This window comes from Microchirus variegatus (genome assembly GCF_963457635.1).
Source record: "Microchirus variegatus genome assembly, chromosome: 8".
Lineage (NCBI taxonomy): Eukaryota > Metazoa > Chordata > Actinopteri > Pleuronectiformes > Soleidae > Microchirus > Microchirus variegatus.
The window spans coordinates 12,676,466-12,702,240 of record NC_139809.1 but is presented as its reverse complement, the minus strand read 5'-3'; the positions used below and the strand labels follow the sequence as shown (position 1 = coordinate 12,702,240).

General features: G+C 41.5%; 3 protein-coding genes across 3 annotated transcripts; 1 reads left to right on the top strand and 2 right to left on the bottom strand.

Moving 5' to 3' along the window:
• Positions 1-720: 720 nt before the first annotated feature.
• rassf9 (Ras association domain family member 9) lies at positions 721-10,692 on the bottom strand (the record flags this gene model as incomplete). Its single annotated transcript, XM_083893333.1, has 2 exons — positions 721-1,975; positions 10,646-10,692. 2 exons carry the CDS (start codon positions 10,690-10,692, stop codon positions 721-723), a joined length of 1,302 nt encoding a protein of 433 aa, XP_083749459.1.
• A 2,512-nt stretch (positions 10,693-13,204) lies between these two features.
• On the top strand, positions 13,205-19,768 carry nts (neurotensin; the record flags this gene model as incomplete). Its single annotated transcript, XM_083893335.1, has 4 exons — positions 13,205-13,265; positions 14,239-14,300; positions 17,520-17,720; positions 19,625-19,768. The coding sequence occupies 4 exons, from the start codon at positions 13,205-13,207 to the stop codon at positions 19,766-19,768; spliced, it is 468 nt and encodes a 155-aa protein (XP_083749461.1).
• Positions 19,769-20,880: 1,112 nt separating this feature from the next.
• LOC310930730 (E3 ubiquitin/ISG15 ligase TRIM25-like) lies at positions 20,881-22,545 on the bottom strand (the record flags this gene model as incomplete). Its single annotated transcript, XM_083893771.1, has 1 exon — positions 20,881-22,545. One exon carries the CDS (start codon positions 22,543-22,545, stop codon positions 20,881-20,883), a length of 1,665 nt encoding a protein of 554 aa, XP_083749897.1.
• Positions 22,546-25,775: the final 3,230 nt, after the last annotated feature.

Here is a 25,775-nt window from a genome sequence, read left to right as displayed (position 1 = left end):
AATTAATTAACTTGTATTTCAAATACTTTTAAATAATTTACATGTGAATGTCTCGTCTTTATTCGTTTGTCCTGCGATGGGGTGATGGCCTGTCCAGGGCTTACCCCTCGTTTTTTCCCTATGTCAGCTGGGATTGGCTCCAGCTCCCTGCAAGCCTCATATGGAGGATAAATTGGAATACAATGAATGAATGAATTAAAGCCTTTTGCATGACAATACCATCCAAAACACTCTGTGGAAGAGGAACAGGTCTAAACAATAAATATTGTATTTATTTCTGTTGATAAATGCCCCAAATCTTGGACCGTTAAAAAAAGGGAAACTACATTGTTGTGATTCATAATTCTTCTGAGAGAAAAAATGCCCCTCTCTGGTCGGCAAGAAAAGAACACAGTCAGTATAATAATAGTGTCATTGTTCTTTCACCATTGTACTAACTCAATAACAAGAAGTTATCCACCCAGCTTTAAAATTCATTAAGCAGAACAAAAGCAGGGAACTCATAAGAGAAGCAGAGACCAAAGAATACTGATGAATTAAATTTGATGTTCATTAGTTATTCAAACATTGTTTGAGCTGTTCCATTACGTTTTTTACCCAACTTGTTTCATGAAATGTCAAACCAGAGCAGAAATGTATGTTCAAATGATGAAATGATGGGCACAAACTGTGGCGACTGCACACGCAAGAGCATTAAATGGCAGGGTCACGCGGGGTTGTTCAAACGTCTGTATCCAGTGGGGGAGGAAAGTCCAGACACGGAGACAGCGAGTCTTGACTGTGTGTCGAGCTAATCCCGGTGTCTGAGTCTGTGTCTGCAATGTCGACAGGAGACAGGCTGTGTTTGAGTTTCACTGTCTGCGAGGCACAACACTGAGCCTCACAGTTCTGCAGCGACGGAGGACTGCACTTGTCGTCCGCGCTGTCCCTGATTTGCAGCGACCTGAGCTGGGCAGCCAGCTGCCAGCACTCCTGGTCCTTGGAGACCAGTGTAGTGTCAAAGAACTTGAGCTGCTTGTCTACCTCTGCGGCCTGGTTGTGCAGAGACACACCGGCGAAAAGGCTGTGTTGCAATTCGTCCTGCAGCTTCTGGAGTTCGTCGGCGTAGAACTGCTGGTCTGTCTCGGAGCCAATCCAGGAAGCGGCCGCTGCACCACCTTCCTCGTCGCTCTCTTCGTGCCGGTCTAACGGGAAGCTAGCCCTCCTCAGCTCCGTGTCAATGTCCTGGGTCAGCTGAAGGATGAGCTCCTGGTGTCTCTGAACCTGCAGGTCAAGCTGCTCAATTCCATCACGGGTGTACAGGTACTCCTGCCGCTGCTCCTCACTCTGACCACAAGCCTGAGCCAGTGCGCTCTCACACTCGGCTTCTTTCTGCGCCTGTAGCTCAAACTCCTCAATCTCCATGTCCAGCTCCCTCATGTGTTGGATCTGCTCCCGGATGGTGTGGTCCTGGTTGAGAATGAGCTGCACCATCCCTTGAATCTCCTCGGCGCCCGGGGGGCTTTTTCTCTCACTGTGAAGCTTTTCCAGCTTCCTGAATGCTTTCTTCACCATGCGCTTTTGCTTCTCCACAGGCAGAGACTGGGGGTACTGCGCAACACCGTGCTCCCACCGTTTCTGCCTGGCCCCCTTGGCTTTTGTCGCCCTCTTGTTGGGCTGAGGCACAAAATCGCTGGTTTTGAAGAGGACAAACTGGATAAAGGGTCGCTGGTCACCCCAGGCATGCCAGAGCCTCAGGATCCTGGTGAGAGGAGGCAACGCTCGCTCAAAGCCCTTCCAACGCTCAACGAGACAGAAGTCTTTGGGTTCCCCGTGCAGGAGCCGCTTGCTCTCGGGGACTGACTTGTGATCCTCGAGTAATGCCTGAATCAAATCTGCACAGGTTGTGTGCTTTGTTACCCCACACACAGCCTTTTCCTCATTGCAGACAGTAACCTGAATCTCCTTTCCTATGACAGGCTCGGCGTCTGTCGTCCTACAAAAACACAGAAAAACACACATCAGTGAATCAAATAGGTTATAATTAACAACAATAGAAAAACTGAGTGGAGCATTCGCAAGTTGTCGTGTTTCAACTCTCACTGTTCCATTGTCAAGTATTATTGTGACATCATGTATAAATATTGATTTCAATTTCTTTGAGGGACTTAAATAGTATAAGACACTTAATAACAAAAGTGTCAGTTGTCAAAGTTCCTTTTTTGTGCCTTGAATGGTGCTTGACAGGTTAATCCGCCCATTTGAAGAATTGGATGACCATGTTTGTTCAATATCATTTCCTTAGACCTTTCCATGAACTCCAAAGTTTTCAGGTCCTTTGACGGAAAATGATGGAACACAAGCGAGGAATGATTAGCAACATATAATCCTCAGTCGTACTCAAACCGGGAACCTACGGTATAAGATTAAATATCCACCCATAGACCACCATATTTACAAGCTACAGCCCCAGTTTAAATGTCAACACTCAAGAAGGTCCCTTCACGAGTCAAAGTCATTTTTCCTTCTTAGACAGATCCTACTTTGATGGTTTTCCATTAGGTCAGTGGGCAGAAAACTATGTTCACTCATTCCGTGCTCCCGGTCTTGATTCTATTAGTCATCATCAGCGGAGATGATCACTTAATGGTTTGGTTTTGAGCTATTTAACCCTAAGGCCCTCATTACCTTTTCATCTGGACCATAAAACTTGTTCAAAGATTGACCTCTGATGGGTCGATGATATCCATTTTTTATGTGCTTAATGGAGCACCGGTAATATCCAAGCCCTAATATCCAGCCATCAAATGAGAGGCACTGGCAAAGCAGACATCCACAACAAGGACAAGTAATCAAATGAGTAGACAGCATTGCCAGACATGACAATTTGATTTCAAGAAAAAAAACAAAAAAAACAATGTGTCACGTTACCAAGTACACAAAAGATAACATATTAGCAGCATTCTGCAACCAGCTCACTGTGAAGGGAACATATTGTCCGTGTAAAATCATCTAACACTTGCCGAGCAGATTGATTTTGTGGGGTTGAAGCGATGCTCATTGTGTGCGGTTAAATATGGAGAGGCTTTAAGAGAGTGAGACTTGTTCACGTGGGGTCACATGAGTAACTGAAACCAAAAAGGCCAACTAAATTTTCCACAGTATGAAATTAAAAAGTCCCCGCGACCCTCATGTGGAGGATAAAGAAGATGGTAGAAGATGGTTGGATAGACACAACTGTTGTTTATTCACCAGTGAAACAAACTTCAGTGATAAAAATCAAATATTCTATGTTTTTCATTTGCACTATCAAAAGTCTCAGATCTGACCTCTACATCATCCTCATCATCGTAAGGAGCATAAGTAAACATTCACTCATGGTGAATGTACTCACTGCCTCAGTGTTTGCTGATTTTACACACTGATACTCGCTTGTTTTGGTTCCCACATGGCGTGAAACACACACACACACACACACATACAACTGCAGCATTGTGCGAAGTGCAGGTGAATAACATCTAAGGAATGCGATACGTATGCAACAATGGACGAGGCTGGTTAATGGTTATGGAGACCCTTTGGAGGCAAGCGGGGCAAAGCAAATACCTGAGCTATGCGCAGGCCAAACAAATCCAGCGAGCGCCTCTGGCATTCATAGACAACGGCCATGACGACTTTGACCTCAAGAGTTTTTTAAATACCACCTTCCCAGGAAATCCTGCGAGTGCAACTACAGCACGGGAGGGGAAAAAAACCTGCATGTTTGTACAGCTTACAGTAAAACAGTCAATAGTGTTTCTGGAAAATGTCACACAGGCCATTTTTTAAACAATCTGGAAAGTTCATCAGGGGAAAATGGTGGAACTATGACTCAGGGACTCAGGGACACATGCAACCTCAGTCTCATAAATGACTGAATGCTCCCAAACCAAAGAATTACTGTTTCCTGTTGTGGGGGAACAAAGAAAACAGGAAATATTCAGACCGAAGATGCTGAAATAAAGACATTTCAAGTCTTCTTTCATTTAAGCTACTACTACTTTATTTCTTACAGAGTTTAGAGGGACATATCGTTTATATAAAGTTACTCAACTTTGTGCAATTATTTATCCATCTTTTCCTGCTTTACAGAAACGTCTTCCATCATTAAAAAGCTGGGAGGCATTGAGAGAAGGCTGTGTTGCCATTCAATGCATGGGTGGAAGAATGGGTCAAAGTAGAACAGAGGTCCAGATATTTTTTTTATGAACATTAACAATGGTCCATAAGCATAATGAGAACCATGTATCGGTGACCATATCCGAGCATACAGGTGAATAAACACGCTCTCCACACAATCGGGTATTTCGGAGAGGGTGATCCGAGTCCCCAGCTGCACAGGAAGAGGTTACATCGTCGCACAGCGCTGGGAAACACCTGCATTTGTTCCAGGCCCAAAAAATCCTCAGCAACGTTCACACAACATCCTGCCACCACCGCACTTCAATGGACAGAGGGGAGGAAGGAGGCCAGTCAGCGCGGCCCGTGTTCAGCTCCACTCTAATGTGACCAAGGTGTTGACAAACGCATGGACGTGAGCGCTTTCAGCACATTTTTAAACGGTTTGGAATGTAACCTTTGTATTCATATTCCACAAGGTTTTCATTTGTCATGATTCTGGATGATGAGAAGTAGAATTAAGACACTGTAGCTACTCATATAATTTATTGCATGTACCTCTTCATTTGGCCACTGGGTCGTACTGATTCTATGCCACGAAACAGAGAACAACATGAAGACAATATATGGGTTGATTTCTGATGATTCACACCTTATTATGAGTATTTGTTTTAATTGTAATATAACCTGTCTCTCTCTTCTCTTTTTTCTCCTATCTTAGGTAATACTGTTGTTTGTTGTTTTGACTATTTTGCACCAACAGTGCATTGCAATGGCCTATGTGTATAATTCAGGGGTGTCAAACATAAGGCTCTTGGGCCAGATTGGACTGTCCGGTGGGCCGGTTCTGGCACCGGATAAATATGTGAACATTTCACATTATTAACAGAATCAAAATGTGAAATACTATATTATTTTCAGTTCCAGATACCTGTAACTAAAGTTTTGTGCCATTGTAGGTCTACTGTGACCTGAAATGGTCAACTTAGGCATAATATTGTTGAAATTGCACATTCAAATTTCAGTTTGTTCATGATGGGTCCTAGGTTATTAAGTTATTATAGGTTATTATGCAGTTATTTTACTGGTCTGGCCCACTTGAGATCAAATTGTTCTGTATATGTGGCCCTTGTTCAATAAAAGTCAACCTAAGACTCAATATGCAAAGTAAAACTAGGGAATTATTAACCAGGTGAAGCTTTTCTTTGCTTTTCTTTTCTGCAGCAGCAGCAACAAGTGCCGTGCCAACTTTCCTCAACGCCTCTTCAACTGAACAATGATTCTTTATATGAACATAACAACCACCTGCACACAAATAAAAAAAGCTGTAGCTCTTAAAAAATGTCAGGAATTTCAAGTTCAGGAGACATTTTAGAAGGTGCTTTCTGGTGACATCGGTGGAACCTGGAAGCAGAAATAAAACACGGGGCTACAATTTTCTAAGAGTTAACATTTCGATGATTGTCGAGGTATCAGTCTTTGCAAGAGCCAAAACCACTGCTCCGCACCACTGGGCTGATTACATCACAGCTAATACACATTCATGAGGGCAACCACTTTGGGTGCCATTTGATATTCATAGCATGAGAAGAAGCCGTGAAAGCCCGACGCGAGGAACGAGGACGCCCTCATAGGTCACAGCTTTGACTCATAAATGTGACAATTTTTGAGATGAACTCAACCCCTATGAGCGGGGAATGTGCCAATAGCCGTACAGTATGATAATATACAGTACGCCTGAAGGTGTCACGTGACGGGATTAACCTTAAAACGAGTAAACCTGAGCCAACCTGCGTTGACCTCAGCTCGAACTCACCGCTGGTCCGGCGAGTTATCAGACATGTGGGAGAAAACCCACATTCAAATCACATTACTTTTAGTACAAGTTCCTGCACAGGATGCTAACGCCGCTAACCCTTCCATTGGAACAGTCATAATAACGGCCTCGCAGACATTAACAATCCCCGCTTGTGTCATTCATTTGCGAATCTACAAGTCACCACAGAGGACCGCGCGCTGGCAAGTCATAACAAATCATAGCTCTGCGGCAGTGTCTCGGTGTGTGTGTCGTGAGATCAATAGTGATACGATAAGGTGATGCAGATGTTTCCAGCAGGAACGACGCCACGATAACACGCCAGTAAATATATCCTGTAGCCTCAGCTGTCAACAGGTTCTGTTTCTCTCACAGTGGAATGAAAGTTTTCATGACATCCTGTTTAGCCTGCTTGTCTTGATAAATTATAGGCTCGCTCTGACGACTGACAGTGGCACAATACAGCAGCTATTTTGAAGTATAATATCATCATTATTTTCTTTATACGTGTGTTAATTGTATATTCACTGTCAATGGCATTATATAAAGAAAAGTTAAAGCCACATTATTTACTTCAATAAACATCAGGAAAACAAAGATATGGTAGAGAGCTGATGTCTGTGTCTGCGTGTTTTTAATTGAGCTTCTGTTTTGGTAGATGGTAGATGTGTCTGCTAATGGACACAATGTGCAATGTGCTGGGTATAAGTTCAAATCATGCGGCTGAAGGTGACTTTCTGGATTTACTTCCAAAACAAAGCACAGTCTCGCGTGGCATAAATAATTGCCTATTTTATTTGTTGGTCTCTAAGCAAAAAATACAGTGAACATGATTTTTCTTCACAATTTCGAAGTACCGAAGAGGACTATGGCTGCATAGGAATTATTTGGTAAGAAAATTGAATATGTAAAAAAAAGATTCTGAGGAAAAAGTCAAGTTGTTGAATGTTCTGGGAACCAAAAGAGAACGTTCTCTAAAGGTTGTATGATGGCTGTAGTAAAGAAACGTTAGGGGAATATTCTGGGGACATTTAGAGAACATTCTCTCAAGGTTCTACTAAAGAAGCGTTAGGGAAACATTCTGGGAACCTTCAGAGAACGTTCTCGAAAGGCTGTATGATGGTTGTAGTAAAGAAACGTTAGGGGAATATTCTGGGAACATTTAGAGAACATTCTCTAAAAGATGTAGTACGGAAACTTTTGGGGAATGTTCTGTGAACCTTTAGAGAACGTTCTCTAAAGGTTGTAGTAAAGAAACGACACGGGGGAACATTCTGGGAACATTTAGAGAACATTCTCTAAATTTTGTAACTTTTGGGGAACGTTCTGAGAAACTTTCGATAAAGTTCTCTGGAGGTTGTAGCAAGGAAACTTTAGGGGAACGTTCTGGGAACCTTTAGAGAACGTTCTCTATGATGGTTGTATGATGGTTGTAGTAAAGAAACTTTAGGGGAACATTCTGGGAACATTTAGAGAACATTCTCTAGATGTTGTAGTAAGGAAACTTTTGGGGAACGTTCTGGGAGAACCTAGGGGGGAACGTTCAGGCAACGTTCCCGCAACCAAAAAGTCACTTTTGTGAACCAAAAGATGTTAGCTGGGAATCCTCTTCCGTAATAAATCTATTGCATATATCAAACACACAATTGTCCTGTTCCTGTTTCAAAGTAAAAGCATTTTAATGTTTCAGTTCCCTGATTAAATTGGTTCTTTTCACATAGTTTGACACTGAAGAGTGCTGACATGTACTTGAGCACAGAGTATTTAAAAGTATTCAGTTCACACAGCAGCTTCGAGGTAGGTGAGCAGGAGACGCGGACACGAACATGTTTACAGTGTCTTCTGCGGGGAAATGCAACACAGATATGGGGGTGGGTGTAAAACGCTGTACACAAGGCACTTTTTTTTCCGCCCGCGCTTATCTGAGGTTTAGAGGATGAGGGATGGTGAGGAAATAACATCACTTTTCTCTGCGGTTATGCTGAATCTCTTGAATGATGACTCTTCAGATAGGCATCTGTGCGCAGAGACACAACCTTCCCTTCCTCTCTGAAAACACCCACCCCTGTTATTTTCCTCACCCTCGCCAAGTCACTCTCTCTCAGGGACAGCACTGACGTTTAAGTTAAACAATGTTTGTTTTCCATCATTGGGTTAATAGTGAATGTGGAAAATGTGTGTGTGTTTTTTTTTTTTAAATCACGTCACCTCATTGGCCAACATACAGTCCCAGCGATTTATTTTGAAATGCCCCAAGGGGGAGGAGCCTTCCAGTCATTCAACGACCTCTTGATCGATGATCATTTAATTTGTTTTAACTAACAAAAAAAAAAAATCATGTATCCTTACTGTAATGTGTGATATTGTGTCTTTTTTTTTTTGTGCATCTTTTAAATATAAATACGTCCATTCATGTGTTTCCTACAAACAAATGACACTATGTGTGGGGACACGTGTGTTTATTTTGTACACATAATTCCGAAAGCTTATCCCAACAGAAGGTTCTGCCAGTTTACACAAGTGACTCTAAAAATAGCGTTTCTCATTAAAGTGATTTTAGTACGTTTTAGATTTGTATAAACACATTTTTATAATTACCATACCCATACTTGTAACACAGATGCTATCTTTTCTGCTAACTGTTTGCTGTTGCCTAATTTGTTGTCAGTAGCTAATGGCTCCTCTGCACACGATGCTGTCATGCAGTAATTTGGCCCTGTCATGTGCCTTTTCATCACTGGACATCGGGTTGATGTTGTGACGCACACTGACAGCATTTCAAAAAAAATATCACGTCTAATCAAATTTGCAGCGTGCCTTTATCTCCTGCGTTTCTGCTTTATCATCTCATTGCATAGAAAAAAGCTCATCGTCTCGGCGTGAGTGAAAGCCAGTCCTTGAAAAATCAAGCGTTTGACGTATCTACAGATCTAAACACTTGAGGTAATTATAGGTGCTGAAACAATAATTACCACCACACAACATGAAGAAAAAAAAAAATAAGACATGCTCTGCAGACAGCTTCAGCCAGACTGTTTGAAGTTACCAGAGATAAAATACATATATTACACCGCTGGTGCCACATTTATAGGTTGGCACCATCAGCACTGAAGCCTATTTATCTGAACTTTATCCAAAACTGTTTGAGTCTGGTGGTTAACGTGAGTGTTTAATATGTAGCGCTAATGAAAATAATACTTCTTAATCCACAATTAAAGCCTTCCTGATCCTGCTCTTGGCAACGTGAACCCTGTCTGCAACCCCCCGACGTATTTGATCGTGACCTAAATACTCCCAAAGAACTAAATTGACCAACTCTGCAGTAACACACGTATCACTTCTATCACACTTCTACGTCAGTCTAAGTATAATATCCCATCTTTTCAAACCCTGGGGCCAATCCAAAAGATCGCACAAGTCACTTCAACCTGGAAATGACACAAGCAGCCTGGTCTAACCTTTAGGCACAATGTAAATGGAGTCATCTAAGAGTGACACTGCGACACATCCACTGGGTTCAGGTTACGGCTTTAGCAAAGAGCGATCGATCATAGGAGGCTTTGACGCATCATGACTGTTAAGACGTAGCGAAAGAGAGACAGTAACCAGTTATTTGTTGAAGTACTACAACTACTTTGGTGGAAAATTACAACTCCAGAACAACTTTATACAGTATAAAAAAAACCATAAAAAAGGTAAGAGTCTTAATATGCGTTGGACAATAATGGCAATAAAACTCTGAGTGAAAGAAAACATCAACTGTTTTTCTCGCAATCCTGCCTACTGCAGCTTTAACGGGGCCAGTGTGTCACATTAACAATTATAAACTTATCTGAAGCATACGTATATAATTGCTTCAAATTAAAAAAAACGCGTTTGTTTTTCCTAGCCTTAGAATACCTTATATCGTACTTTAGGCGAGGGCCTTGCTTTACAGAGGCAGCCATTTTGCACCTCCATGTTTCTACCGACAGAACCAGCCAGCGCAGGATGCATTTTGGAGGAGAAGCCGTGACTCAAACACACATACAAAAGAAGAACAATCATCCTCTCTGGTATGCGAAGGTCACCATTGTGTGATTTATGCACACAGGAAAGAAAAGGGCGAGCAGATCGAGTCCACTGTTTATATGGTCTCACCAATAGATGGAGCAATTCATGACTATTTTTTCTTTTGATACACTTTAAGTGAATGTTATTCCTCTCTAGTGTCCCATTTGAGCTGAATATTTAAAATGACATTAGTATGACATGTTTAAAGCATTTGGCTGAGTACAGTGGTATGAAGTTCAACAGGAACAACAGAACTTAAAATTGTCCAATAGGTGTCATTTCATTGTAATGACATCAACTGGAAAGAAAAACTATCCATTCTCTAAATATAAGTGTCCAAATATTGGATTTAAACATGTTTACTTGTGATTAAAGTGACAATGTAAGAAACAGGCCATCACCAGGTTAAAAAACCCCCCTCACTATTGTACATTTTTCAAAAGGATGCTGATACAAAACTACATTTCCTTCTAATCTAATCCGTCCCTTGCAGCGCAATCATTAACCCAGTGCGCACTGCGCTGTGCGTAATTCTCCCTCCTCCACAAACCGAACTCGGGAGACACAACCACATACACACGCGCGCGCGCTGAACAGGTTAAAAAAAATAAAAAATTAATATCACTCTCATCAAAGTACCTGTTTTTCAGTCGAGCTTTCAGGAAGTTCCTTCCAAACGGAGCCATGACTCAGGAGCGCAAAAAAGGGAGAGGGACCGATCCGCAGAAAGTTACAGTCCGCGCATGGCAGAGGAGAGGAGTGGACGTTGGACAGTGTCGTGTGCGGTGCGTTTGGGAAAAGTTGAGGGTGTCCCGACTGCAACTCTGTCCGCCGCCCCATCCCAAACAGGGAGAGAGGGAGGTGTTTTCCCACACGAGAGTTTACTGAGGGTTTTTTTTTGTTGTTGGTGAAACTCTGCCCCCTTTCACCCACCAGAGCAGAAAAGAACAAATGAGTTAATGTTACATTGACTGGAAAATGAATCAGAGAAATATTTAACTAGTTATAAGGAAGTGGACAATAACTCAATCAAAATATATACATTTATTTATGACAAAGGTTTATTATTTATCTATGTAATGTTTACTTTTCGCAAGTACACTATTGTCAAACTCAGGGTTTTCCACATTTCATTCTTGCAAATGATCTAATGCATTCCTTATATACATAAATGTGTTTATATACTTTATATATTTTAACTACAGTTCCTTTATTATTGTTCATTTTATGCCTTAAAAAAAGTGAAACAAGTGAAGCATATCTAAGCGAAATGTATTTTTCAAGTTTCACTTGCAGCAGAAAACTTTAATTTTCCTGCAGGTTTGTTTATTTTTTTATTTATTGCATTGCATTTTAGGGGCATGTTGCCAGAGCAACCGCTCTTCAAAATACTTCACAATATGAGCCAACACCACGTGTAGAGCCAAACAGAATGTCTTTTTTTGGTTTGTTTTTGGAAAATGTATTAGATTGAAGAAATGTTTTTGTAATGCGTCACATGTTAATGAAATGTTTACTTAAATATTGCCAACTAAATATTGGTGCCATGATCTCCGTGAGCAGAGAAAGTCTTACTTTCTCGTGTGCTGTGACTGGAGTTTCTCTGTTCGTTGGCACAAGATCATGTCAGTTCATTAGTGTGTGTTTACATGTTGGTTCCTGCAGGTTTGTGACAGTTAACTGAGGTCAACCGCATGTCACCACATTTATTACCATGTGACATTTTCCAGAACACAAGCTGTTTTGGAGTCAAATTAGGGTTTGTTTGTAACTGTGTCTTTATATGCATGTCAATAACAATTTCTATCCTGTAGAAAGGTTTAAAGCTCCAGTGTGGAGCCTCTGTCGCCCCCCTGTGGGTCGCATCTGCATGTTTTAGTGCCTGTGACCTCAGCTGATGCACTTTAAATGTCAGGCTAACTTTGCTCACTGTTATTAAACTGCAGTGTTGGCTCTAAAATATTTGTTTGTCTCCTCAATGATCTTTAGAGCAACGACGATGACGTGTGCTGCTGACCTCTTGGCCATGCAGGTCACCCTCTGGAAAGAGATTTTCGGCTCTCAGTGGGTTTAATCTGGTTAAATAAAAGGTTAAATAAAAAATAAAAAATACAATTATAAGTAGTTCAACAGTATGGTGCCGTCTCGCTTTACTGGTGCTATGTTGTACACGACAAAACCCTGAGATAGAGAGTTACACACATAAACACTCATACTGCTGCACGTACTGTACTTTAAAATCAGTTTTATGAATCGCCGCAAGACTCCACAAAAGTTTAAAAGTTGTTGCTGAGTCACATTTGAGTGACATTGCGTCACAACGTTGTGTTGATGAAATAAAAGAAATCTTAATCGACGTTATAAAATATTGCTCACTGTGCAGCTGCGACATTTTATTATATCTGCAATAACAAACACTAAAGAGTGAAGTGTGCACTTTTCATTACCTCTGTCACATGACTCCCAAGTCTTTTATCCCTTCTACAATTACTTTTTTTTAAATTTGTTTTCTTTGTACAGGATTTATGTATGATGTGCCACATGAATCGAATTTGCAAAAAGAAATGAGAGCTGATGGTGACGAGGGAAAAGAGAGAGAGAGAGTCTCAGCCACGTGCAGCTGAAACACCCTCGCACACCAGCCCTCGAAGTAGACGCGAGAGAAATAACCGAAATCACCAGAACCTTGACGTAAAAAACGAACCCTCGTGATGTAAAAGTGACGTCTGATGAGAGGGCACAGTCGACAGGGGAGGAAGTGAGTATGAGGAGAGCTATGATGGATGGATGGATGGACGGAGGGGGCTGAGTTAGTGGATGAGTAGGTGGGGGTAGGGATGAGAAGGTGGGAGTGGAGGGGGGGGGGGGTAGTGGTGGTGATGGTGGTGGTGGTGGGATCGTCTGACATCACATTGCCTCTTATAAACTGAGGGAATGGAGCCCACTGCACTTCACATGCAAGCAGAAAACCAACTGTGTGCAGCTGGAAGAGGGAAGACGAGAAAGCAGAGGAAGCAGCAGCAGCAGCAGCAGCAGCATCACTGCAAAGTCTCTCCTCAGACACTTTGAGCCCTCACTGTCTGACCTTTAACCTTATGGACTAGTCTCTTCCTCAGGTGAATTCTTCACTGTGGGATCTTTTTTTTTTCTCCTCCGTTTTTGGGTTTGTTTTTGTTTCTCCTCCTCATCATCATCAACATGCAGGCACAGCTGGCGTGTATGCTTCTCCTCTTTTTCACATGCGGTGGACTTTGTACAGGTAAGCTCTCGGGTCACATATCACAAATATTACTTTTATGATTGTATTATTTATCATTGGCTTCATCCGTATAGCAGCAAAGAAGCCACAGCGTTCAGGCAAAGAATGAGTCAAACACTTGCCTCCTGAAATCCTGTATGCAACAGGTGCAGATCATACCATTTATGATATAATTATGCTGTCATATCTGTCCAAAATAATCCCATAATGTGATTTTCTTTCACCATAACCTGCAGCTCTTGTTGTAACATTGTCAACTTGAACTCAAATTTAACACATAAAAGTACTTCTTCCATAGATTTAGTCTTAATTTTTATGTTTCTTGTATTGATCCAAGATTTTAAATCAGCCTTAAAAATAGTAAAAGAAAATAGCAACATTGCTCTTTATCAATGGAGAAAATCACCATATTTTAATGTGAAATGCTCGCCTAAAAGTCCACACAGAATTAGATCATGTTGATTCCTCGGCAAGGTTGTAATATATGGTAGATAATAAAGTATTCTGATTTATCTGAATATACTTTCTGAGTGTGTTTTGTAGCCTGTATTTAAATAAGAAGCTTTATTTATGTGGCGTACAGGTCGTGTGTCACTTTGTGTGGGCTAAATAATCAGTGTGTGTGTGTGTGTGTGGCACCTGTTGAGCTGCAGGCTGCTGATATTCAATTGAAATGATCCTCCGTCTTCAGATCACATTAAATTAAATCTTCACTTCTACTCGCAGACGTAATAAAAAAAGAGTCTAACGCCAGTTTAGACGTCAGACGACAAATCAGTAAAGATGATTATGTACGTTCTGTTTCCTCAGTTATGCCTTCAGATGAATGCATTATAATATTGAGACTGTGCAATTCAACGCAAAACAAAATCATGTATTTACGTCTCATGCACTTAAGAACAGGACTTAATTCCGTTCTGATATTTGCAAACTGACAGCACGGATGTGTCTTTTTTCTTTTTTCCCCCCACAGACATGGACCAGGAGCAGCAGGCTTTAGAGGACGAGCTGCTCAGCAGCCTCTTCACTTCTAAGGTGCGTGCGACACTTTTCTCTGCACCTGTAGCATCACAGACACGGACGCTTTCAACCCACTGTCGGATCACTCACAGTCGAACGGCTGAATCCTCACACAGGTGGTCTTTAAATGAAACCTGGCGGCTCCGCGCTTCAGCGTCGATATCAGAACAGGCTTCTTTTGTGCAACTCCAGGCCTTGTTTGATATAGTATAATATTTTTATATATATGTATATATTTTTTTTTTAAATCAAGCTTTTATTTCAATATAGCCTGTGTGCTTTAATCAAAAACATGGAGAAACATTACAACCTCAGACCCCAGAATTTGTTTTGTTTTATATTCTGATGCAAGAATGAGAAGATAAATTGCATTTAATTGGTGTTGAAAAAAAGAACAATTAGAATTACTAAACACTTAAAAAATGAAATTATTTAATTACAGAAAAACTTAAATTTGACACTGACATTCGCATTGTATGAAAACCATTGACAAATGTAAAGTCATTTGCAATTAAAACGCTACACATTCAAATTTTGATTTTGATTTCAATGACTGACTTTATGTTTGTTTACTATATGGCAGGTTTTACAATTTTAGAATTTTAGAGGTTCCACAAGTGCTGAGGTTTCTACCTGGAACCATTTGTCTTTCAAGGGTTCTTGGTAACACTAATGGTTCCAGTAAGAACCATTTTGATCCAGAGAACCATTTAAAACCCCTTTCCAGAATAAAGGGTTTTAAAAGGTTTTCCAGGTGAAACCTCTGTAAAAGATTCTACCTAGAACCAAAAAGCGTTCTCCTATGAGGACAAGCTGAAGAAACTTTTTTGGTTCTACTTCTCCTTATTTCTAAGAGTTTACCATCACCTGTAGCTTTTATAAAGCTGTGTGTGTGTGTGGGAAGGGGGACAAAGATGAGAGGGGGAGCGAGACGAGGAGACAAAGTCAGACAGACATGACAACACTATAACCACACACACACACACACACACACACACACACACACACACACACACACACACACACACACACACACACACACACACACACACACACACACACACACACACACACACACACACATCTCCTCCTTCCTTCCTCCCTCTCTCCCACTCTCTCCGTGTGCTCGAGATGAAGCACTGAGGTGATCATACGGAGATGTGACAGCGACAAACGAGTCGTGTGATTCACTGCTGCTGATGCTCTGAGGTTGCTCAGGGGGAAAAATTGGAATAATCACTTCCTGGGTGGCTGAGGGTGTAGTGCTCGTGAGGCCAGCAAGGTGCAAGACTCCTCTTAAGATAAGATAAGATACATGTGAGTATTATTGTTGTAAATGAAGGAGAAATATTAGTTTTCACGCTGTGAAAGCAGTTGATGCTGGAGCTCATTTATTAATTTACCTGAGCTTAAATGTGTTCTCTAATTATAGGAAAACTATATTATGAATGCATTTTAAATCACTCATTTATACATGTTCATATTCATTTATGGACAATAAGTATTAACTAATGATAGAATATTATAAAGAAACAAGTGAAGAAAACTCAATAACTGATTCATATAGTTCAACTTCAGATTAGAAAACAGTGAATTTCAGAATCTTCACAAAAGGAACAGTGCGTGAAACAATAAAAATAAAAGTATTTGACAGCTGTTTCTAAGCTGATGCTTATTTGTTATATTGACTGTATTTGACCTTTCTGAATAATTACTCGTACCTACACCCGAGTGCTCATTAAATGTATTTAGAAGTACACGAAACTATCAATACATGAATACTTTCTAAATATCAGTCGCTGCCTCTGTGTTCGGTCTCTGGTGGGCCGTTTATTTGATGTCACCATAACCTTTATTACATGTTTCCCCTGGGAAACAGAAGGAGCCAATATTCAGAAGTGTGGCTTCTGTCCTCACGGCGTCCATGGAGACCGTTTTCCCTCCGCTGCTCATAAATGATGCAGAAGGACTGCGTCCTTTCGAGGGCTTGTGGCCGTTTACAATAACTTAGAGGCAACAATTTCCTCTTGGCCTCTGAATGTTTCCATCATCCTCAGTGACATTCAGAGGTCTTTTCCGCGGCGGCGGCCCCTTCTGGGACCTTTCTCATCTTAAGGCACTCAAAGTAGATTACAATAGAGCCAGGCGGCGGCTAGATGAGGTTAGATGTGACATAAATATCACCCTGTGTGCGTCTAGTGCCGAAGAACGGTCAAGAAATGGCGCACATATTTCACGACTGCCGCCCTCACATGAAGCAGTGTGAGTGATTTAGTTTCTACAGCAGCATCTTTAGAGTCTTTAAAGAGCTGCACCAGTTTTACTGCTGCAAAAGTGCAAAGTTTTTGCACGTGAATTTTACGATACAATAATATGCAAACTGTGTTTTGAGCTTGTGTTTTTGCATGGCCCACGTGTCCCATGTGTCTAGCTTGCAGTACCCTAGTTTGAACACTAATGGCCACAGTTTTACATATTAATTCTCCTGTGAGACTAATGAAATTCAGTGGCGCAGGTAAGTGTTTTATTAAGGCGGGCTGCATATTTTGTATCTATTCATGTGAACACAAATATCCATATCATTAGGCCTTGTTCACTATTAATGCAGTGTCTTTAAAATATTCTTAAATGTTAACCTACTTCAGATTTGTAGGGATTTTGTAGGATTCCATGCACACACACTTGACAATCATCAGTTATCGTGTTTTCGTTAAAATATAAGGTGTATTATTATATAATATTACATTTAAACTGTTAATATTCATTATTACACAAAACATCTTTTTGAATAAATACAGCTCAGTTAAAAGAAAAAAAATGCTGATTAAGATGGCGTATTACTTTAAAATGACTCACAAACCATATGATTCAATCAGCATCTTTGGTTAATTGATATTTAGATTGTGTAACTGTAAATCTTCTTAATCTATAAGTGAAAACTGTTCATTCATTACCATTCACATGAGCATGAATGAGTGTAAATGAATGATTGAATTTGAGTACTGAAGTAAATTGTTTTCACAATACTGTCACTACTTTTACGTTATTGTTTCTCTGTCCCTCTGGACTCAAATCACTTTTCACATCATCTCTTGAAACGTGTCCCCGTCAGCAGCCGCTGCTGCCACTCCACTCCACTCCACTCCACTCACTTTCCGAATTCAATTTGAAATGTAGTCCTTCTTCCCCCCCCCCGTCTCTCACCACCTCCTTGCCTTGTTCCCTTCCTTGAAGATGACACAGAATAAGCAGAGTGCCCCCTATTGGCGCGTGTCGCTGGGCAACCTGTGCAGGATCCTGAGCGGCCTGAGGCAGGAGACGTGGAGCGGCGAGGAGCAGGAGGAAGGCGAGGTGAGGGGCGGCGGCCTGCAGCTGCTGGAGGAGCTGTACAGCCTGCAACACATCTGCAGACTGCTGCAGAGCCGGGAGGACAGGGTGAGACACAAACACACACACTCACTCTCACGTTTCTGTCCATTTGAAGACATGCATTGAATCCCCAAGACTTTAACCATACTCAGTTTAGCTCCCACAGTTCAAATGTAGCTCTAAACTCAGCCAGGTCAATGTTAATGCCCATAAAGCTCCACAAGCATGTCTCTCTATAGCTGTGAGGACACTGCAGGTATGTGTCCTCCCCTTTTTTTAGGTCTTTTACAGCAGTTGGCATCCATGATGTTGCCTTACTGCATCCTTGTGGATTTACTGCCCATCAGATCAGATCCAAGCTCAGGGTCTGAAGCTAACCTGATGCAAACCAAGGCATCAAACAAAAAAAAGGCCCTTTTGAAGTTGGGAGATGATGCGAATGGGCTTGGTGTGGTCAGATATTTAAGTGCTTGGATCTTCCCTGATATTGGGTGTGATCCTCAAGATCATCATCAAGGAAAAACTGTATTTCTTTTTCATTTTCTCAAGGCTTTTTGGATGAATTTAACCTGAATTTCATCGCCTACTTACAGCTCCAATAGTCGCCATAGTATATATGAGGTCTTTAACAGATGAGTGAGTGAGTATGGGTGTGGCAAATGAGCTCAACGGCGACCCCTATAACTTTTTTTTTACAACCCTAGTCCTTGCTGTATGTTACACGCGTGACATTTTGTATTCACATGGACCCACAAACAGCCTCACATTATCCTTACAAAGTGGATTTGGCCCATAATTTGTCCTCAGCCCTTTATTAGATGCTGCCCTAAAGGTCGGTAAGATGCTCATTTGAGTTGGAATATATATTTCAACAGAAGCAATATTTAACGAGCATATCTTACACTGCACACTCTTTTTCACAGCATCTCGTCTAAATCAGATTTCTTATTTGGCAGGTGCAGTATTTCTCATCTTGCCCGCAGGGCTTTTAAAAAATTAGAGGCTGATTTGTGAAATAGCAGAGGACGAGTTTAGTTTTTCCAAGAAAGCAAAACACACACTGATCACACACCAACGCTTCATCATAACTTATAACCTAAATCCTGGGCCTAAACTTGCCCAGTTCCTCAGAAATGAGGTTCTGCCTCATGAGGACCAGGTTTTTACTGATCCTAACATGGTCATACACTCTTAGAAATAAGGGTTCCAAAAGTGTTCTTCTACAAGTCATTTGCGATGAAAACGCTATACTACACATTCATATTGTGATTTTGATTTCAATGACTGACTTTATTGAAGTCTTTGTTTTCTTTAAATGGGCACGTTATACCCTCTTAGAAATAAGGGTTCCAAAAGTGTTCTTCTGCAAGGGCTGAGGTTCTACCTGGAACCATTTGTTTTTCAAGGGTTCTTGGTAACACTAATGGTTCCAGTAAGAACCACTTTGCTCCAGAGAACCCTTTAAAATCCCTTTGCCGAATAAAAGGTTTTAAAAGAGAATCCTTTTTTGGAACCAAAAGAACCAAAAAGGGTTCTCCTATGAGAAGTGTATATAATATATATATATATATATACTCTATAAGAGTGTAGGCCCTAATGAGGTGACACATACAAGTCACACACACACATTGCTGTAAACACACCTCATTAAATCTCCTCCTCGTCTTTCCCTCCCTCTCGCCTCCGTCATTTTCCTTTTACTCTCAGTTCGTCAGAGCTTTCCCATCTTTGCTTTTTCTCCCCTTTTCCTCTTTTTAATCCGTACGCCGTTTGCGGCAGATCAGCGCCTGTTTTGCTGTGCATGAAGGCGCAGGGCTCATTTAATAACAGCCGTGTAGGCCGCCGTAGCCGCCGTAGCCACCCATTACTCTGCCACTCAGTGACAAAACATGTGCTTGGCTGACGTTTTCCTCTTTGTCTTCTGACACTCACCCACCGACCCCGTCTCTCTCTGTCTCCGCCACTAACAGCTACTCCACGACCCCGTCGAATACTTAGAGGAGAACAGTGACGCTCCGCTGAAGCGAAAATCACCCTACATCCTGAAGAGGCAAGCGGCGCACAGCACCAAATCCCGGAGGCCGTACATCTTGAAACGAAGTGCAGTTTACTGACGACCCTCCCAGAGGCCGAAGGTCACGCGTGAGGGACCAGATCATATGCTGTACTACTTTCTGTGACGCTGTGATTCTGTTTCTTTTCTCTCCTTTCTTGTAGCTGCAATATTTTATTTTGTTTCTCTCCTCACTGTTGTTTTTTCATTTAGTCCGACCCTTCGATTGTGTGTGTGTGTGTGTCCAGCAACGAGGAACCTGCCTGTATTCGTCTTCAAACATAGGTCCTGAAAATAAAGTCCTGAGCATCAAATAAGCTGTGTAATTCTCAGAATCTATATTTATTTACTCTATTTCTTCACTGTGTACAAAGTGGATTTCAGGATCTCATTAAATGACTCATGATACAAAATTGTTTTGTTGAGTGTTTTACTTAATACTCTACTAGATATGAACATGGAGAAGAACTGGGACAAAGAAAGAGGATAAAAACATGTTTTCTTTATTTCACATAAATGGAACGACATGGATGGGAATATGTGCTTGAAATACAAGAAAAAAAACAAACCAATAATGGAGATATGTGCAGGTGGAACCCCAAAACAAGAAAATACACCAGATAAATCCCAATAAATCATCATAACTGAAGTCATACAAGTTTCAAATATGTCACGACAAAGAGAGTAGGTATGATATAACATTACTCAACTAATCAAAAAATAAGAAAAGTATGGCTAACTTCTCCAATAAATCTATATATATATGCGATTAAATATATAACATCCACAAAAAACAAAGGAAATGACAGAAATACACAGAAATGTGTGATCCACTGCTGCCTCAATGAGTTCAAATGTCTTATTTTGTCACTTCAGCATTTCCAATATTTAATTTAGACATTCCTCAGTGACACAACACTGACCACACGGGGCAGCAGTGGACCAGCAGCTGCTGTGTCTCCTCGAGCTAAAATTACTGATTTTCTCCGAGTGGTTTACAAACTTCTGATTTTCTTCTTGTGAGAAGAAAATCTCTGTGGAAAGTCAGTTTAGGTGAACAAACAATCATAAAGACACACATAAGGAGCCGCCCACAGTGTTTGATTGACAGGTGATCACGGCAATGAGACCAAACACACACACAGAGTTGAACTCACTGCCTCTTTGAATAACTCAAGACTTTTTGAGTTTACAGAACTCAGCTGTGTCTCCAGGAAAATAAAGCCCAACTCCAGCATAGAGATACTGCGTGAACGTGGTCTGGACTCTGTGGAGCAGAGTCATGGTGTCAGAGACTCTGTAGAAGGACAGAAGACCTGCACTGTGGTCCAGGTAAACTCCCACTCTGGACACTTTAACATCTGAGACTTTAGTCTTGACACCTCTGTGATAAAAGTCACAGCTGTTGTCGAGACAACACAACATCCAAGATTTGTCGGTGAATCCGAATTCACATTCTTCAGATCTGCCTGATCTGCTGATGTTCTTGTACGCCACCGAAACACCGACTCCTCCTTCTCCCGTCCGCTTAACCTCCCAGTAACAACGTACAGCCGGATTCTCTTTCCTCAGGACCTGAGAATAATCAGTGAATCTGTCTGTGTGATTAGAATAAGACTGATTTTCCCACATTAATGTGACTTTTCTGTTTCCCTCAGACAATAACAGACGCTCATGAGCTGTGTTTGGATCCAGCGTGATGTCCTGGGAATATCTGAGGAATTCAGCTCTGGTCTTTGGCTCTGGGCGTAGCAGAAATCGCCTGTAGGTGTTTGTCCACGTGCCAGACAGAACGTGCTGTAGTTGACCTCTGACCTTTGCCACAGCTGCCGCCAGGTGCTCAAAGTATCGCAGAGGTTGGACGTTGATGCTGGACGAGTGTGTAGATGGACTGAGCGCTGACAGTGAGCGGTAGTTTAGGAGAAGCTGGTTGTGATCCTCTGAGTTCAGAAGCTGCTTCAGTTCAGATTCTCTCTTCTTCAGCTCAGCGATCTCCTGCTGCAGCTTCTCCTGAATGACTTTGACTCGACTCAATTCAGTTTTCTGCTGGGATCTGATCTGATGCTTCACCTCAGAGTGTCTTTGCTCCAGGAGATTCATCATCTCGGTGAAGGTCTTGTTCGTGTCCTTCATTGCTTTATCAACAGAGAGGTTGACGGCCTTCACCTTCTCGCCCAGCACCTTCTCGTCTTTGCCTCTGCGCTGGAGTCTCTGCTGGATTTCTTTGAGACTCAGCTCGAGCTCTCTCTGCTTCTCCTTGGTTTCTGCTGCAGCTGAGACTGTGTCGTGGTCTTTGTGTTCGTCCACAGAGCAGAGATAACAGATGCACTGCTGATCGGTGCGGCAGAAAATGTCCATCACCTTATTGTGACGAGGGCAGATGTTCTCCTGGAGGTCCTTGGAGGGCTCCACCAGCTTGTGTTTCTTGAACGGAGGTGATCGATAATGAGGCTGGAGATGTTCCTCACAGTAAGAGGCCAAACAAACCACACAGGACTTGAGAGATTTACGTTTCCTGCCAGTGCAGACATCACAGGCCACGTCTTCAGCTCCAGCGTAGAAGTGATCATCGGGAGAAGCTTGGAGTCCAGGCTTCTTCAGCTCCTCCACTAAATCCGCCAACACGGTGCTTTTCACCAGTTTAGGCCTCGGTCTGAAGGCCTCTCTACACTGAGGGCAGCTGTAGCTCATCCTCTCATCCTGTGTGTCCCAGTGGTTGTTAATACAGCTCATACAGTAGCTGTGTCCACAGGTAAGAGTCGCCGGATCCTTCAGTAGATCCAGACAGATGGAACAAGAGAATCTGTTTCTGTCCAGCCGATTTCCTCTCTGAGCCATTTCTCCGTCTCCGCTCGTACTCGCCGCCCGCTCAGTTTCGACTAAATGTCGTCGAGTTTGAGATCAGGATAAAGAGGAAGTGTTTACAGGTTTTGCTTCATTCCTGGAGGAGGAGGAGGACGACGAGGAGTGGTTTGATGTGTTTGAGGTGTGTCCTGTCCTCATTTTTAATGAAATTAAATGTTAACAATAGGAGGAATATACAAATAAAAGTATATAGGGGGATGGGGATATACTGTATAAATATAGAATAACACCAACCTCATTTATTATATACACTACCGTTCAAAAGCTTGGGGTCACCTATTACGAGTTTTCCATTCAATCTCACACGTTTATTGATCAAAAGAGTTGCAAAATGAATAGAAAATATAGTCAAGAGTGGGTCATCACTGGGTCAGTGTGTGCGCCCTGATTAATATGGACTGTGCTTTTCAAAAAGGGCACACGATACATTTCAACTTCAGCGGATGAAACCGACTTTGACTGAGCGGAATGAGAGTCTCGGCCTTAATAAATGGCAATTTTTTTTATCTGCAAATCAAAGAGCTTCGGTGTCCTCCCTTTGAAACGTGGCCTCTCGTAAAAACCTTCACGGCCAAAGATCTTGGATGAAGAGCCGCGTGGAGAACCATCTTTTTCATGAGAATCATACTTCTGCTTTACTCAGATACAGATTCAAGTACAGTACAGAGTTAAAGGTGCATTATGTAATAAATATAAAGCAACTGGCCATAAAATCCTCCTAATATGTCACAGAGACTCAGGAATAATGTTCATATAACAAACTGAACTCACCAACAACAACAGTACAGCCAAAATATTTGCATTAAAAAAATATTTTGCAGACTGCAAATCATGTTTATGTTTTGAAATCATGTTTTGGCATGTGGCGCCACCTATCGCCGTCTACCAATCATTGCAGTCAGTGGAGTCTCAGCTGCCGAGCAACCAGTTGCCAGATACGTCAGAAAACTAAACCTAAAAGACCTCGGTATTTTGAATTTGAATGTAGTAACCGTTTTTTGGCCACATTCTTACATATGGCACCTTTAACTTACTGCACAAAATACCAGCCTCAGACGTGGACGCATGCTCTTACTGAAAACATGACATTTTAGCCACAAAAAGGGCTCATTTTGTTAAATATAATTTTTCATATGCTTGTCCTTGGTACAAGGGATTTCAGTTGTGTTGTTTTTGTGGCACATGTGAAGGCTATACATCTCGAAAACTGCAATAAAAGGTCATTTTTAGAGGGTTTTTGTTTGTGCTGTGAAAACCACTGAAAAAGAAAATTACCTTTGCCTCCATTTCATTGGTTTGACAGCAGACAGCAGCGGTAACTCAATCTTCGAGTGCCTTTGTGTAGATATACCATGGGAGAATTAAACCCTCGCTATGAAAGGGGTCTTTTCTCAAAGAGCTGGTTACTTTTTCTCACGATTACGAAGCAAAAATGAAAGATGACACAGAGGTTGCAGCGGGAGACGGGTGAAAAGGATTCGGGTCAGCGAGTGTCAGACGCGCTGCGATGGCGTCTCATTTAGCTCTGCCTTCATACTGTAAACGTTAAGACCGTAAGAGGATCACAATCATCGGCAGCCGTCAAATAGGTATATGGTATCATTTCAGTCGTAAGCACAAAGCAGTGTTTAAAACTGAACCTCAGCCATGAATCAAACTATTCATGGAATGGAAATATATATATATTTCGACTGTGTAAAAAAAAAAAGGCCAAAGAAATATATTCAAGGACAGCAGAAGAAGAGAGTAAGAAACTCAGTGTGAATCTTGTCATAATGGTAGCCTCTTATACTATTCCTCTCATGTCAGGGACCACAAATGGTATATGTGCCTGTCACAGGCAGTGGGGGGCAGTGTTGTTTCACTAGTCTGATGTCTTCATTTACATTGCTGATGACTGCAACTGTTGCAGGAATACACTCTACTGTATGTATGTATGCATGCAGGCAAATCATCTTACAGACTGAATCAAGAAATCCTTTCCAAAGAGAAGCTCCTCCAACATCAAAGCAACTCTGGATGTCTTTGTTTCCTCTGGTCCAGAGTGATAATTACTGGCTTCACATTGACTCACAACAGCCTCGAGGAAGAGATGCAGCGACGAAGCAGTTGTATAATGATGGGCTTTGGACTGTGAAGACAAGTGGTTTAAAAGTAATAGTTCAGGCTTGTGCAATGTTCTATGAGGAGGTGTTGATTTACTGCTGCATCATTTTGGTAAGTTTGTGTCACAAAATGTACAATTTGAAGTTATCAGTTGATCAACAGCTCCTGTGTGTCGCGATATCAAATTGATGATTTCCTCTTTGGTGAAGGATAGTGAGCAGTTTACAAGTGACACAAAAAGCTAAAAAGCCTGAACTACACCTTTATACAGGGACAGGGCTTTTATCTTTACAGTGAATTACATCATTTAGATTAGTGATCAATAAATCCACAATAACCTGTTAGCATGATTAAAATCAAGTGATTTGGCACATGATAGGAGATTTGACCAAAGTTCACAGAGAGCGCTCCTTATTGGCTGTTCTAAGAAACACACGCTGCAAACACTCATCCCTTCAGTGCAAAAGTTCTTATTCTACTATTACGTGACATCTTTACGACTGACGCTGACATTTGCGGACGACTTTCCGTATTTGTTTAGCATGTTTGATTACAACGGGCATTTCAACTGCGTGTTTAAAACAAATGATGTCAGTGGAAAAGGTCAGTGTAATCTGCTGCGTGGTGCTTCCCGTCTGGCCTTTGGCTGAGAAATAGATTGACTGGGAGCTTTGAACTTATTTCATTCATGCATATTCAATTAGAGGCAAAGCAGGGATTATTTTTTTTTGGACTGTAGTTGTGGATAAGTTTGTTTATTTGGCAGCGTCTTTCGTTTGTGTACGACCTCCTCACTCATACATTCCTATCTAACGACGTGCAACAAATAATGTGATCCCAAAATATTGCGACATATTTCCTCGTGGCAGAGAATTAAGAAGGAAAAAAAAACAATAAAAGTAAGAGGATTTTCATTTCAGTGATCACAAAGAGAAACCACCCAAAGGCCTCACAAGTCAGTTACTTTAAACTAAAGTCCCAGAAAATAGTTGAATATTCTCAGCAGGGACGGGTTTAATTACAATGCTTTTGTTTTCCCTTCTTTCCTCACCTGCAAATTAAAACCAATTATGTCGCCAGAAGAAAAAGACTGAATC